Below are 15,722 nucleotides of genomic sequence, written 5' to 3'. Positions count from 1 at the left end.
CTCTACTATTTATAAATGGGTGCAGATGACAACAGAATTCAACTCCAGATTAAATCTGTTCATAGTATTTGATTAAGGTATCTTTAAGTCTTTCAATTCCATTGTAAAATATTTGACAAATCAGGAATTTTAAAAGAGCTGCCAAATTTCATGAAATGTACTCATGAAATTGCTCTGTGAGCATGAAGTTTAGTTGTATGCTTTTGTTTATTTTTATTTGTTTATTTTGCTATTATTTCATAAATAATTTTCAAAAGAAAATCCAAATCTAAATTCATCATTGCAGTTGATTATTAATAGAAGTTACTATCCTTTCAAAATATGTTTTTTTATTTTATTTATTTTTTTTTTTAAATTTTTTTTTTTCAACGTTTATTTATTTTTGGGACAGAGAGAGACAGAGCATGAACGGGGGAGGGGCAGAGAGAGAGGGAGACACAGAATCGGAAACAGGCTCCAGGCTCCGAGCCATCAGCCCAGAGCCCGACGCGGGGCTCGAACTCACGGACCGCGAGATCATGACCCGGCTGAAGTCGGACGCTCAACCGACTGCGCCACCCAGGCGCCCCTCAAAATATGTTTTAGGAATAAAACTTCTTCCATTACAATGTGGTATTCCATAACAATCTTCTACCTTAGGGTCGATAAGGTTAAATTTTGTGTAGGTACAAATTATTTCCTTGTTATTTTAAAAAATAATTATTCCTTACATTAGAATAAAGTTGTCCTTTTTTAAGGTACATGTATTAGTGTCTATTTCCACATTACAAAAGCTTTGCCATATTTTATTTGAAAATGCTAGTAGGTAAGCCTGGTAGAGAAGAAAAAGTTGAAATAGACATATCAAATTAAACAAATTACATAAATTATTTCTTTTTGTAATATCTAAATAATTCTTAGTAGAATGTTAGTATGCCCAATGAAAAAAGAAATAACCTAAGGTCCAATTCTTCAGGTGTGAACACTGAAGATTTATATTTAAGTGAGTTAATGGGCGTTTTAGTACCAACGTATTTGTACACATACCAGAAGCAAGAATACAGTAAGACTGGTACTTATGTCTGCATAGAGGGTTATTCCTACATTAAGCATTTTATTTCACCTCAGGTCCTTTCTCAGCCACTAGGAAAAAATATGTGGCCTCAGGCAAAGTCACAAAGGAATCACAAACTGCCTGTAAGACCTTCTTATCTCATGATTTCTTTGACATTTCCTCCTCTGGAGGCAGTCTACTTTTAATCTACAGATTCTGGTACCATCCGGTTTTGTCCATCTTTGGTTAATCTACAGTTTAAAAATTCTGACCAGGTAGGTCCCATTATGCTTCCAGTGTCTTAGTATTTTAGAGTAGGCCAAAGCTGTACGATCAAGAAACAACTCTGTATTGGTACAATTTCAGGTCTTCAAAATTTCAGGGATATTTGGTGGTGGTGGTGGTAGAGTATGTTAGAGGACTTATCCATTGCTCTTTAACACCAAGATGTTGTGTTACCACTACTACGAAGTATTTAAAACTAATACTCTTCCTTTTGCTCTGTAAAAGGTCAACCACTGAAGCAATTTGTAAAGAAACAGAAAGTAAATCCCCCACCTTCCCAACAGCATTGTTTATCGTTAAGGAGTTGAGCTTTGACAATACATTTCAGTTGAACTAAGTTCAGCTGAAATAACAAATTTACAAAAATGTTGATACATATAAGCACTTATGGAAATGCTGATTTTCTTTTTTTCTGACTTTAGCAATCTGAAACAGTAAATTTATACTGAGAGTAACTGAACAGACAATGAGGAATAAATATAATTAGTGATCTGGTGAGGCATATTTCTTGGCAATTAGGAATGGACCTAGAAACAGTGTGCTAATAACCTATTATAATTAAAATTTTAAAATGATGTGGGATAATTTAAAAAATTAAAGTCTTTGTTCTCCAGCACTGAATATACACATCAAATGTGTAGCAAAAAAGAAATGTTGGTCTTTCAATTATTTCAGCATTTTATATAAAAGTGACTAACTGGATACTGTCATTACCTTAATTCTCCAGTTTGTGTTTGTGGAAAAGAATCTAAAAAGGGACCAAATTACCAATTTGTTTCCTAGAGATAGTCCCTCAGTGTCCATGGATCAACAAGAAAACAGTGTCTTTTTTGGTGTTCAAGGTGAAATAGAAGGGATCAGAGAGAAGTTGTTAACTTTAACTACACATATACAGAGAAAAAACCTAATGGCTGAAATTGTGGGACTCTTCTTCAGTGTTCCCACTTCTCAGGATCTTTGAAGAAGACATGTCAATAGGAAAACTACAGGTGGAACAACAAAGCAACTTATAATACAGCAAGAAAATAAAATGATATGATGGTAAAGTCTGTTCTGCTTATCTATGATTTAATGAGTCAAAAAACATTAAACTCTGAACTTTAATGACATTAAAAATATTTGATAATAGACATATACTGCAAGTCAAATATATTTGGACATATTAATACAGTGTACATGTATTTATTTGAAAAATTAAATATTAACATCAACAATTTAAACACCTTAATGTTAGAACATTTTAACGTTTAATGTTAATAACATTTTATGTTATTTAAATATAATGCAACACTGAGGCCAATAAGTAGTAAAGTTTTAAACAATAAGAAATCATTATAATCTATAAGGCCATTCATGTGTAATGGAGAATTTAGGATTTTAGGGGAAAAAAATCTAAGAATGGTATAAGGTACTAATACAGGACTTAGAAATAATTTACAAAGCAGTGATAGCAATGGCACTTACATATATTGCTTTTCTTTTTAATCTGAACAATTGGCAATGTTCTAGTTCAACAGGCAATTAAGTTGTTAAAAAATTAGACTTCTAAGAAAGCTAATAGTTTCCTATTTTAAAAATGCATGTTTTGTGAAAGACAATTTCTTTTATGATGTGTTTAAAGATTATATTGACTGAAACAGAAGGAAACGTATTACTTCCTTGTCTTTCATTAATCAGAATCATATTTTTATAACTTCCTAGATACTCTGCTTCTTAATGAATGTCATTTACCAACATTCAGAGTAATATTTTAGAGTGGTTTCATGCTGAAGAAAAATGTAGAAATTCTAAAGCAATAACTTCCCTATTTTGCCACCCTACAGGGTGGAAAAGAAAAAAAAAAAGATCAGTCAGAAGGAATGTAGTAGGTACATTTTAATTACTAAATAAAACTTTCTTTACCTACTGTTTAGAAATAACTATTACTATCTTATGACCTGATTTAAAAGAATTCTACAAACTGTCATCTAGTTTCTTCAAAGTGTATGAGTGTAACTTTGAAATAGAAGATTACATCTACAAATGAAACGTCTCTTTTCATCTCTATTCACATTTTGGTTTGAAATAACTTGTGTTCTTTTGTAATTATGCTTTAAATGTTTACAAATTAAGGCAGAGTTCTTTATCACTTGGGTTTTAGTTAGAGTAACTTACAGATTTCATCACATTAAGCCTATTAGGATAAGCTGTGAAGAGATAATTTCACAAACAAATTTTCAAAAGCATACAAGATTAATCCATATGCTGCTGAGATGAGGCACAATAAAGAAGCATTACGGAGATAATCTATGGCTAAAATGATGGTGTATGACTTATGATTAAGCTTCATTACCTGCAGAGCAAGGGGCTTCCATCTCATATTTTTCAGTAAAGCTGGTGCTGAGGTAAGCATGCTCTGAGGTCGCTTTTTCAAAGTTAAGATAACACCACTCGGGTCCTCTCGTAGTGCATTCACCAAATTTTTCAACTGCCACCCCACCTGGTAACCAGCAAAATCATTACAATAAAATTGAGGTACAGTATTCAAAGATTTAATGTTCTCCCCCTTTAATAAGATTAGTAAAAAAAAAAAAGAAAATCACATAATTGGTGTACCATCCTATCAATTTTAAGGAGATATATACTCAAAAGAAATTTTATCTCTGTATTGGTTAACCAACCATGTTATTGCATTAGAGTCCATGTTATTTATTATGAGGTAACATAATGGACATTTACCATGTCAAAGGAGAGACTAAAACGGTATTCTACCAATGGAGTAATTTAGAGTTTAAAGAAATTATGTCATTATCAATGCTGTTCAAGGTCTAGATCCAAGCTCTGCTGACAAGTACAATTTAAAAATCCACAAGGACTTGGCAATGTCCTGAGCTTACAACCTATACCACATGCTTTCTCATCACCATCTTTTAGAGATATGTGGTACAAGTGTCTCTAAATTAGAGTGACTTTATACTACCATTAGCTGGTACTGACAAACCAAGGCAACATTCTGATGCATGGAAGACGGCATCAGTAAAATCAATCCTTTCCCATGCTATAAGGATAAAATAAAAAAAATGGCAACGTAACACTACTCCCATGCTGCGGCTATTGGACATGTGTTCCAAACAACCCTATAAACTTAAAATGTGCTGAATTTAATGAAGCCATTTTACTTGAATATCACCTCAAAACATAATGTATAATTAAATTGAAGTATTTGATAAATGTCCTGAAACCTGGCTCAACTGTTATCCATGTTAAATTACTTCACTCGTCATCCCTTTAAGCTTTTAAACAGAATAATTTTAGTTTGCTTCAAGATGGACTAGTTACACAGTTATCAGGTAACTGAAATCCTCTAACTATGCTTTAAAGAAACATATTAAAAATAGCTATGATTCCAAGATTAAAAAAAACACACACTTCACACTTAAAAGAGAGAACCTTTTATCCCAACTTTAATGGATTAGAAATTTCCAGGATGTTATATAAATACATTGGATCAAAATTTATCCTGGATTACAAGTGGGATTTAGCAAATCATCTGAACAGTACTGTAGTTTTTCCTAGGCACCCAAGTGTAAGGGAATGGGTGCCTTTGCCTGTTATTCATCATGTTTTTTGCTGGGAAGATAATGATCAAGCTGAAAAGAATAAGTACTTCTACCAAAAGAACCACAGATCCTGAGACTATGATGAAGAGGTACTCTGGATGACAGCCACTGTAGGATAATGGGTGACTCTGGCTTATCTAATGAGTGGGCATTCATTTAAATTATAACCTCTTTTGCAGCTGAATGGAGTGATGGTGAAGAGAAAAAGGACAGAAAAGAGGTGAGATGTTACAATGCTTAAAAACTCAGGGGTCTCAGATATGAATCAAAGTGATCATTATGATACTTGCCTAACACGAATAAGAGGCTGCCAGTTAAAAAATCACGTTAATGCAGATCACTAAAGTAATGAAACTGGTCAAATATCTCCCGTTACATATAAGTGAGGATTATTATGTGCCCAAAGGTATATTACATTGAATCTGATTTCTCTGATAGCCAACTAGTGTCTCTATAAGCCATTTTGATAAGCCAAGAGTCAAAGCAAAGTGAATTCAAATCCAAGTGTTCATTTTGCTTGTCAAAAAATATGTGAACAGATTTTTGAGTCCAAAGTTTGGATGGAGAAAACATACTGTTTATACAAAGAATTTATGAGCAACTTATTAATAATAACCACATTTTATCATTTATTTTTTTCAAAGAATTACTAACTATACTAAAGCATTGAATATGATGGCCATATTTTCCTTTCAGCATATGTATTCTCAACAACAAATTACACATTTCTATCCACCAATTTCTTTCCATTTTATTCTGATATGATCATGGTGACTAGTTGAGAATTTCTAAGGCTAGATGGTGTTTTCCTGTATAATATTCACTGTAATTTGATTCATCCTGTTCTTTTAAACTTTCTCTATGCTCTTTTTGAATATGAAATTCTCCAAAATGGAATTGCTTTTTCATGAGAAATTGGAATTGTTTATTGATGAGAAAGTAATAACTTGGTTAGAGTTTAATTTTATAGCTGAATGTTATTTAATGGCAGAAAAGTACATAATTTTAGTATTTTTTTCAGTGTTTTTCCAACTTTTTATTTAAATTCCAGTTAGTTAACATACAGAGCAATATTAGTTTCAGGTGTAGAATTCAGTGATTAATCACTTACATACAATACAAATTTTCTATGTTTTAATCAGCCTTCCCATTCTCACTGACATAACATTAGTAGTACTTTAAACAAAAGTAAACAAATATCCATGAAGACTCATTAAAGTATGTATCTCTGGCTTCCCAATTCTACTTCCACTACCACAAGGAAATGATTTGAATAAAAGCAGAGATAAATGTGTAACATGTGTGTCACAGTACTGTTAAAACCAACCAAAATTTGTACATTATGTAAATGTCCATTAGTAAGGGAAATAAAAATTTTTGTGTGGAAAAAAGTTCCAAGATAGCAAATGTAACTCAACTCTATTTTGTAAAAAAATTTTATATAAATGTAGAAAACATAGATATACAACAGCGCTAACAGTGGTTATGCTAAACGGAAGTAAGGACTGAAATATACATTTTCTTCTTTATACTTTTATTTTCTGAACTTTTAGTGATAAACACAAATTATTATAAACAACAAAATCAACAAAATAAATGGGCTTAGTCCATGAATATGATATTCCAGTTATAAAATCATGAATTTTATTAATTACTTAATGAGGACTGTTTGTTATGGAGGGACAATTTCCACAAAAAGTATAGAACTAGAAAGACAACACTATTTAAAAAAATGAAAGGTGGCAATGGGGTAATCACGCCTGCTGTTAATTATCCTTTCAGATGATTAGCAAAAAAGATTATTAGCAGTGCTTACTAAGTCAAGAATTATATTATCTGTTGATTTTTGATTCAATAAATGATTTCAGTAGATAAACTTAAGTGTTAAGTCAGGTTTATACGTTATTTACTGAATGGGAATGAAGCTGGCTAAGTAATTCACAGCCTATGTGTGACATTTTTTTCTATGAACACGGGTAGGCTATAGCTGTATCAGTCCCATCCAGTGCTTGCTAGTTGCAACTAGATCTTTCATCTCTCATTCAAATAGTCCTTTTCCTTCGTCCTATCTGGAACTCTCTAATTTGGTTCATTTCTTCATTAGTTTCTATCTTGTCTACTACATACAATTCTTAACAATTGTACCCATTTATTGCATTGTACCATGTTCTATTGAAGGGCAAATATGACATGGTACTACAGTTCTGGGGAAAATGATTCCCAGCTTTGGTTCTATGATATCCTAACATATCTTTAGCCATATAATTAAGTGTAGTGATTTCTTGAAATTAACTTTCTCTTTAACTGTTATTGAGATACTTATGGTTGACAGATTATAGGTGGTATGATAAAAAGAGGCAAGTATGTGAGTTACAACTTCAAGAAGTTTGGAGCCTCCATGTTGGGATCTAAAGGTAATGGTACACACATGTGAAAATAAGTAAACTATTCATTTTTCAAGATTAGTTTTTCATTTTCTCATTTGTTTCTGGCTATAGTTTTAACATATTATGTGACAGACCCAAGAAACCATGTAAAGATATAAAAGTAATTTTAAAGAACGATTGTATTCTTTACATTGGCTGCAATGAAAGCCTTTTTGTACCAGGAGATGGAGCTTTGAAAGAAGGAAGAAGGGATCCTAGTGGTGGCTAACACAAGAGACTAATCCACTAATATGGAAAGGAATTAAATAAGGTACAAAATTTTAAGAGATAATGGGTTAAAGATACATATGAAGAAAAACATTCTAAAAATCAAAGACATCCAAAACAGAATCAGCTAACTTGTGAAATAGTGAGCTCAACACCACCAGAAATGTTTCAATATTCTTGCAGAGGCTAAATGATTACAACAGATTTCCAAAGCCACGATACATTCCAACTCTAATGCACAGAATGGGTAGGAAAATGGAAATAAATGAAACAACAGATTAGGTACTGGTATATTCTCAGATTGCTCATTCTCCATCTTTTCTTCCTCCTCACAACCAATAAATGTAGGTATTTACCCTAGGCTGTTAGACCCCTAATACTGCATGCAGTCTTCTTACAATGATCTCTTCTCTTCCCAGAGATTCCTTTAACAACTTTGTGTATATGACTCTCAAATCTAATCATCTCTGCTTCCTCGAAGAACTCTAGTGACATGCTTGCAAGAGTTCAGTTCATCCATACTAATAGCTACTTACTAATCAAGCAACAATAATTCACTATGCTATATTCTTCATATCTATATTACATTGCTTTTATTTATATTTTAATTCTTAACAGCTCTATGAGGTGAACTATTAAACCTATTTCACATGGGAAAAATCTGAAGCAAAAAGAGATTGTTTTCTCAGCTACTATTACAAATATGGTTAAGTGGCAAAGCCCGAATTCATATTCAAGTCAGTTTGATTCGAAAGCACAAAGCATTATGAGAGCAAGCATGCCTCACTCCCTAAATATCCCGCTGGTAGTTCAAGAATGCAACATTTTGAAAATCAAACTCAGTATCTCCCTGCCCTCATTCAACATCAATAAAAAGTTCCTCCTCATCCTCTCAAATTTGGAGTATGGCGTTACCTATGACCACTTCCCCCTTTTTTAATCCATGTGTCCTAACGAATAGATCATAGCAACTAATGTCTTTTCTTACTGCCTTAGTTCTGGTTTGCTTTGCTTGCTAGACTTAAAATAGGGTCCTAACTGGTCTTTCTGTCTCTATACTTTTGCAGCTCCAAAATACTGCTACAGTGAAAAAGTATTCTTCCCTTCTCTGAAGGCCCAACCAAAGAATCAACTCCTCAAATAGTTCCTTTGTCAATATGGCCATAGTTGTCTATTATTTCCCTTTCATGTGGTTCTCAGACTTCATCATGTGTTAAAATCACCTGGATTCTAAACATTTCTAAATAAAACTAGAGTCTTATTTGTCTGGATATACATGCAATCAATAAGGTGCTTTACAAATGGCAGACACTGAATATATGTTAAAAACTCGACTAGTGACATGATATAGTAACAGGAGACTGTGTTTCAGAGACAATAAGGTGCCTTGAAACTCCAATGGGAGTTTAGTTTTGTGTGTAAAACCAAGATGTATTGAATTTTTCTGTAAATGAATATACTTGATGATACTTAAGTTATAAGAGACTTTCTTTACACCAAATTACCAAATAAACTTTCTTATAAATGAACATTTGAAAAAAAATAGCATTTGCATCTTGGATACTCCAGACCTAAAGTCATAGTGATGTGATTATGACAAGAAATGTAACAGTGAATAAAGTATGTATTTGTCATAGAAAGACTCTGCTTTATCATACACATTATAGAAACACTTTTCAGGTTGTTTTTTAATCAGTAAAATGTTTATAGTGGTTGTAAGTAGTCCAAGTTTCTCTTTCTCAACATTAGAATATTTCATTCATATTAACTTCATGGTCTGGAATGAATCTTTTAAAAACCACCATATGCATGTTATACAAATTATGTATTATTATAAGTTATAGATAGTATATTTTTCACATGTTGAACTACTAATATTATCTTCCTGACTGTCCAAGGTAGCACAAGCCAGTGTCTCTAAGCAATGGCAAGTCCTACCACTTACTAGTTTAGATGTAATCTCCAACTTGCACACTGAAATGTATTTTACATGCAACACAAACAGGATTAAAATTTCCCAAGAGAGTCTTTAAGGTATCCCAAGTGTTAAAAGCCAGAGGTTCTGCTTTCTTGTAGATGGGGCTTGTAATTGCTTTGATCAGGCTTTAGCAGACACCAGGGGTTCCTTGGGTGAAGGGCACCATAAGTGGCAGGTCCTTGGACAATGGGTTGCCCAGATTAGGTGCATAAGAGGTTTTGGGGTTGGTGCTGAAGAGATGAGTGGCTTCCTTTCCTCTTGGTACATAGAGGGAAGAAGTAGTCTCTGATCCCTTTAGTACATGACCTAGCCTATCTGATTCCCAAACACCTGGTGAATTATTTGACCAACACATGAAAATAATCTCTATACCAAGAAGCCAAAGTTAAAATAAGCATAAAGGAATAATTTAGGCCTATCAACCCAGAACTTCTTTACCTTTGTCACAGCTGTATTTGAAGTTACAAGAAAGCATCTCTATACCTAGACAGGGAGATAGGACATTTCTTAAACTATTTTTAAAGTTATTATCCTTCACAAGACAAAGTAATAGATTCATTAACATTTACACATGCTCTTGTGTATACACACACTCTTACTCACAAGTTGTAATGTATAAATTATACCTCTTCACAAGGGATATTTCGAAGAGATTTGAGGTGTGCCTATATGAATGTCTGATGACATCAGCCATGCTATACCCAAATGTCCTGCTCTTTTTAAAAGCACTGAATAGACTTAATTCAATACACAATCCACCATGCTGTGACTGATGACACTCTATTTTTACCAAATCTTTTGTTGCTGAGATATTTATTATAATGTTCTATTCCTTTGCATGACTAAAAGTTACTGAAGTAACTTAAAAAATGTTTTTAATGTTTATTTTTGGGAGAGAGAGAGGGAGAGCATGAACAGGGGAGGGGCAGAGAGAGAGGGAGACACAAAATCTGAAGCAGGCTCCAGGCTCTGAGCTGTCAGCACAGAGCCCAATGCGGGGCTCGAACTCACAAAGTGCGAGATCATGACCTGAGCCGAAGTCGGATGCTTAACCGACTGAGCCACCTAGGCGCCCCATGAAGTAACTTTAAACAAAACCTTAGTATTGTTATTTTTACAAACATTAGTTTAGGAAAGGTAATATAGAGAGAAGATAAAGGGAACAAGCATTTGAAAAGAAGGAATATGGGAATTAAAAGTTTGACTTTTATTAGGGGAAAAAATTCCACAATTTTACATCTTTATTCATTGAACCATGATTCATCTCATGTCCTCCTTAACTTTACAGGTCACTTATCCAGTGAAATAAGATGATGTCAAGGCATTTGTTTTTTATGTGGCTTAATTTTAGTGTGAAACTTGGACCATATTGAGTTGCTCACAATTTGATTTACATGTATGTTTTAGTACCTAATATTTTCATGTGAATCTCACAGATAGTCATATACACAATGTGTGTAGTATATTTAAGGAGAAAGCACAGAGAACACAATTTCTCACTGCTACAAAATGAACAAGTAGTCCAAGACACAAAGCCAACTTAAGGACTACAATAAACTAGTAGTTTTACCTACTGCACACCACCTTCCTGGAACCTTTTTCTCCATAACCAACAAGTTCTGAGGGCTACATCAGAATTTCTTGGTTGGCTCATGGGGAAGCTCGCGGGAGGAAGAAAAGTCATTTTTTTCTTGTAAGTTTTACGAATCACCCACATAGTTTTCACCAAGAGTGACTGATTTACATATCCTGTTACTTGCATAATTTCCTGTTTCTATTACATATACTAACTGCAACCTTTCTGTCACTGGTGTCTTTGCTTCTGTGGCAGGCTTATTTAAAAACTGTGGGTACAGTTTAGCATCTTGAGCATAAAGCTCTCTTTCCCCTTTTCCATTTCCATATGGTGTTTGGTAATATTGTGGTTTCTGAAGGCCAAAGGTTTATTTTGGGGGATTAATGGTTTACATTCATATGTGCTATAGAAAATTCAATAAAAGCCAATGTTATTTTTATTTCATTCTAACATAAAATTGAGTGAATCTGAAAGCCTCTGCTAGGGAAAGATGGAGGAAGAAGACAAATCACATTCACTTTGGGGGTGAATAATACCACAGAACCTCATTCTCCACAAAATCAATAACATATTTTAAAAGAACCAGAATAATATAGGTTTTTAACTAAAATTTTAAAAGATATTTACATGAGTTAAATTTTAAACAATTTTGTGTTTACATATTAAGAAATTATTATATCAGCCATTCCTTCCTATATTCCATTTCTGTTCTTCTTGTAAAGATGTTGGAAATAGGCATTTTAAAACAAAGAGTCTTAGTCAAGGAAACTAAGGAATGAAACAGAGCATTGTTATCTAAAAATCTACAGCTCCTATTTATAAGAATTTTGAGAAGGAATGAAGAAAACACGTGTATTTATGAAAAATCATGCTTAAATTTCATTTAGGAATCCAAATGGAAAATATAATTAAAAGTAACCAAACCCCTACTATTTAAAAAATAACAGGCTTATAAATGTACAACTTTTGCTATGAAAAATGTTTATAATATCATTTACTGTTAGACATTTAACAAAGACACATTTACTTGAAAATGTAAGCAAACAGTGCAATAGTTATCTATATGTAGCAAAAAAACCCCAAAGCATGTGTATATATGCAGATATAACTAAATAAACAGCATTTTAAATCTTTATTAATAAAAAATATAGTTTAAAAACTTCCATAATGGCTGTAAATACTTTCACTGCTGTAGTTATCTTTAGAAATAATTTTGTCAGAAACCTAGTAACTCAGACAAAAAAGGTAACTCAATGTCAGCTCCAAATGGGGCCAGAGTGAACTCTCTAAGCCATTTGTTCCAATTAAAAAAACTCTTTATTGCCCAGTATTAGGATAGTAAGATGAGTGAAATGTAAAAGTAATCAGTTGTTACATTACCTAAAATTTCAGCCACCAGGCTGACCAGAATATTAATTTAGTGGATGAAGTCTACATTTGAATCCTAAGGCTAAGTAACCTAAAAAAGAATTTAAGATTATTATCATTATCTCTTGAATTCCCTATTTTGTGATACTCTAATGTGTTTCCCTTTCATGCGATAATTTTTTCCTTTATCAGGCACTTAAATGTTATCTACTAATTGCCCACCTCTATTATAGACAGACAGTGAATGAGGCAGTTGTGACTGGCTGACTTTTGCCTTTTTGCTAGAGGTAGGAAAAGGGCTGCAGGTATTGATACTAATTTGCAAGTGAGTTGCACACTTAGTAAGCTTAGTAAGTAAGAACATCAGCCAGTAGATACATTTGAAACACAAAATAATCACTTATAAGAAAATCTCTTAAAATTGCATGTAAAAATAATGAGATCATATTAACTGTATGTTGAAACCAAAGATGTATACTACTAATAAAAACAAACTGGAGTAACCATTTTCAAAAGCAATTATGTTTTCCTGGTGAAGCTAAGAAAAAAATGTCAGGATGTAGAAATCTGCAGAAAAAATAAATTGGTTAACAGGAAGTTATCATTACTAAGGCATCATACAAATTATCTCCTTTATATAAAACTTAATATAATAAATTTCAGTTGGTAATAGAAAACACATAAACTATTATGTTGGATAATAAAGTAATGAATTAATTTCTCTAGGCAAAATAAAATATATAGCTTAAATCAATATGTGGAACTTTGAAACCAGTTTCCACACATTCTCATCAAATCTACAATGTTTAATGCCAAAAAGAAGAAAAAATCTATTATAACCTCATAAACTACCTATTATATAAGGTGATCTGAAATTCAATATTACTATGAGTAACTAAAATCCATGATGCACTGTTTCCTTTAATTTTTGGTAAATGACTCTTCATGATTTTTTTTTCCCTTAGAAAAGAGAACATTCACGTCTTGTTTTAGAATACCAATTCCTTAAAATCCTAACAGAGTTATTTTATGGTATTATCATAATCATTCATTTAGCAATATGTGAAACACCATGCCAATATATTCAATCTCTGTATTCCAGCAACATCTTGTGTTTACAGGGATAAGACATGAGGTGCACCAGAAATACTACCATTTGAGGTCTCAGTTTTCAATATATTGGGCATAAGGAATTATAAGGTAAATACTTTCTCATCTTAGAAGGAAGAACAGAAGAAAATAGGCAAGAATAAAAAAAATGAACAATGTGAAGAATGGAGGAGAAACAGTCAAGTGAGAAGTGATGAGGATGGCAAAGGAAAGGAGAAGAAAATGGAATTAGAAAAAAAAAACCTTAAAAAATAAAGACAATAATTTGGTAAATTAAAAGATAGAGAGACAGAGAGAGAGAGAGAGAGAGAGAGAGAGAGAAAGCACATCTGGTGTTAGTCAATACCATGGTATTGATTTCACTGACTAAGCCACTCCTTGTGGAAGTCCAGGGGCTGGGTGGTAGGGTGAGAGGGAGGAGAAGGGAAAGCTTGGCTTTAATGGGTCACCACATTCTGCATCCGTTCTGAATATGCTGGCTTCCCTTTTAAACAATACTCTCCTGTTGTTATGGGGTTGAAGGAACAAAAGGGTGAGGACAGAGTCAAAAAGGAGAGACTAGAGGTGAGAATAAGATAGAATAAGGGAGACACCTTTGAGAATTATATAAATGAAGTTAGAATGACCTTTCCAGATGATTCAATAGTTCTTTAATATGTTCTCCTTCCCCCAGCCCCCACTGCCACCATCTGCAAATCTTGTTGAGCAATTATTTACCATTTAGGGGGTAACAAAGACCACTAGCTCATAGAATTCATCTTCCATTTCTCACTAATCAGTGTCCAACATCCCAGCTATTTACTAATGTCTATCTTTTTTACTATCCCAACCTAGTTATTTTCCATTCCAGTAGCCTTATAAAGGCCACATATATTATAAAAGCCACATATATTAAACCATTTCTTGCCAGAAGGTAGTCAGGTTCCAGAAGACCTTTCAAAATAATAGTGAATATGTTTGAATATTTACACAAAATGAAAGGAAATTTTCCAAATGTTGGATTCAACCACCACATACCCCACTCCTTTTAACTGATATTTGTAAGAAGAAAATACTTGTTTTTAGTATGGATAGAATCTTTAAAACACTTACACACCAAAAACTTAACATAAAATTTAACAGATTCATTAGGAATATGCCCAAATAGATTTAATAACTATCGTCTCATCAGCTAAAAAAACGTGTTAAAAGTGCATCATGAGGGCAGAGTTGCTGGTTCAAACTATGCCGAGGTATCTCCCAGAGAGAGGGATGTAGTGGCAGATGAAGTGGAAAAAATCTTGGGAGATTCCAGCAGCTGTGAGGAGTTGGATCTTCACTGGCGGGCAAGACATGCAATAGGACTCAGTCTGCTTTGCTTGGATGTTCATGATTTTTTCTTCTTTCTACCTGGCAGCCACAGTTTCTCAGCCACAGAAGTGTGTTGATTTGAAAAGCTTAAAAGCCATTTATAATAAAGAATATAGCAATATGAAAAAGGACATAAAACTTCCAGTTTCATTTCAAATAAGAAAATATACTTTTTAAAAAAAGAGCAAACTAGAAAACACATACACCTAATTGGACATCTTGAAGATATACCATACTAGCAATTTCAAAAAATAGTATTAGAATTCATCTGTGAGTTATTCAACTTTCTCATATCCTTAGGGAAAAATTTCAAATTGCTTTTCTATGGGTTTTAAAATAAGAAAAGTTGTCCGATTTTATATTGTACATTACTAACTTTAGCAGTAGAAAATTTTAGAATTACAGAAAAATACTAACTGAGGTAATAACATTCAAAATATAAGATTGAACATTACTCTTCATTATTAGGTCTAAATTGGTTTGGAACAATATTGGCAATATCTCACTATACTGGTCAATTAATCACTGGATTAAAAAATAATATTAAATAAGTATTTCCAATGTTTTAGGTCATACCTTAACATAATTATTAAATCATAACCAACCCCGAATATCTCTGTTAATTAATGTAGGGATAGAAGGGGACTTTGTAGGCTACAAATAATTTATATCTATTTCAACTAATTTATCTACCTACCAAACCTTTTATAGTAACAAAAACAAGATAACTTCCATTTTATCACCTTTGTATATTATCTAGTAAGAAGTT

At 32.9% G+C, this 15,722-nt stretch overlaps 1 protein-coding gene across 4 annotated transcripts in view; it reads right to left on the bottom strand.

Moving 5' to 3' along the window:
- The window catches only part of CNKSR2 (connector enhancer of kinase suppressor of Ras 2), a 311,777-nt gene that overhangs the window by 123,324 nt on the left and 172,731 nt on the right, over positions 1-15,722 (bottom strand). For 2 of the 4 annotated variants that reach the window (XM_030305850.1, XM_030305851.1), the window contains exon 9: positions 3,651-3,797. The exons of the other annotated variants lie outside the window; for them this stretch is intronic. In XM_030305850.1, coding sequence (XP_030161710.1) covers positions 3,651-3,797 — 147 coding nt within the window. The remainder of the gene's footprint in view (positions 1-3,650; positions 3,798-15,722) is intronic. 4 annotated transcript variants of the gene reach the window in all.

Source organism: Lynx canadensis, chromosome X (genome assembly GCF_007474595.2).
Source record: "Lynx canadensis isolate LIC74 chromosome X, mLynCan4.pri.v2, whole genome shotgun sequence".
NCBI classification, from domain to species: domain Eukaryota; kingdom Metazoa; phylum Chordata; class Mammalia; order Carnivora; family Felidae; genus Lynx; species Lynx canadensis.
This window is presented reverse-complemented; position numbering and strand designations above follow the sequence as displayed.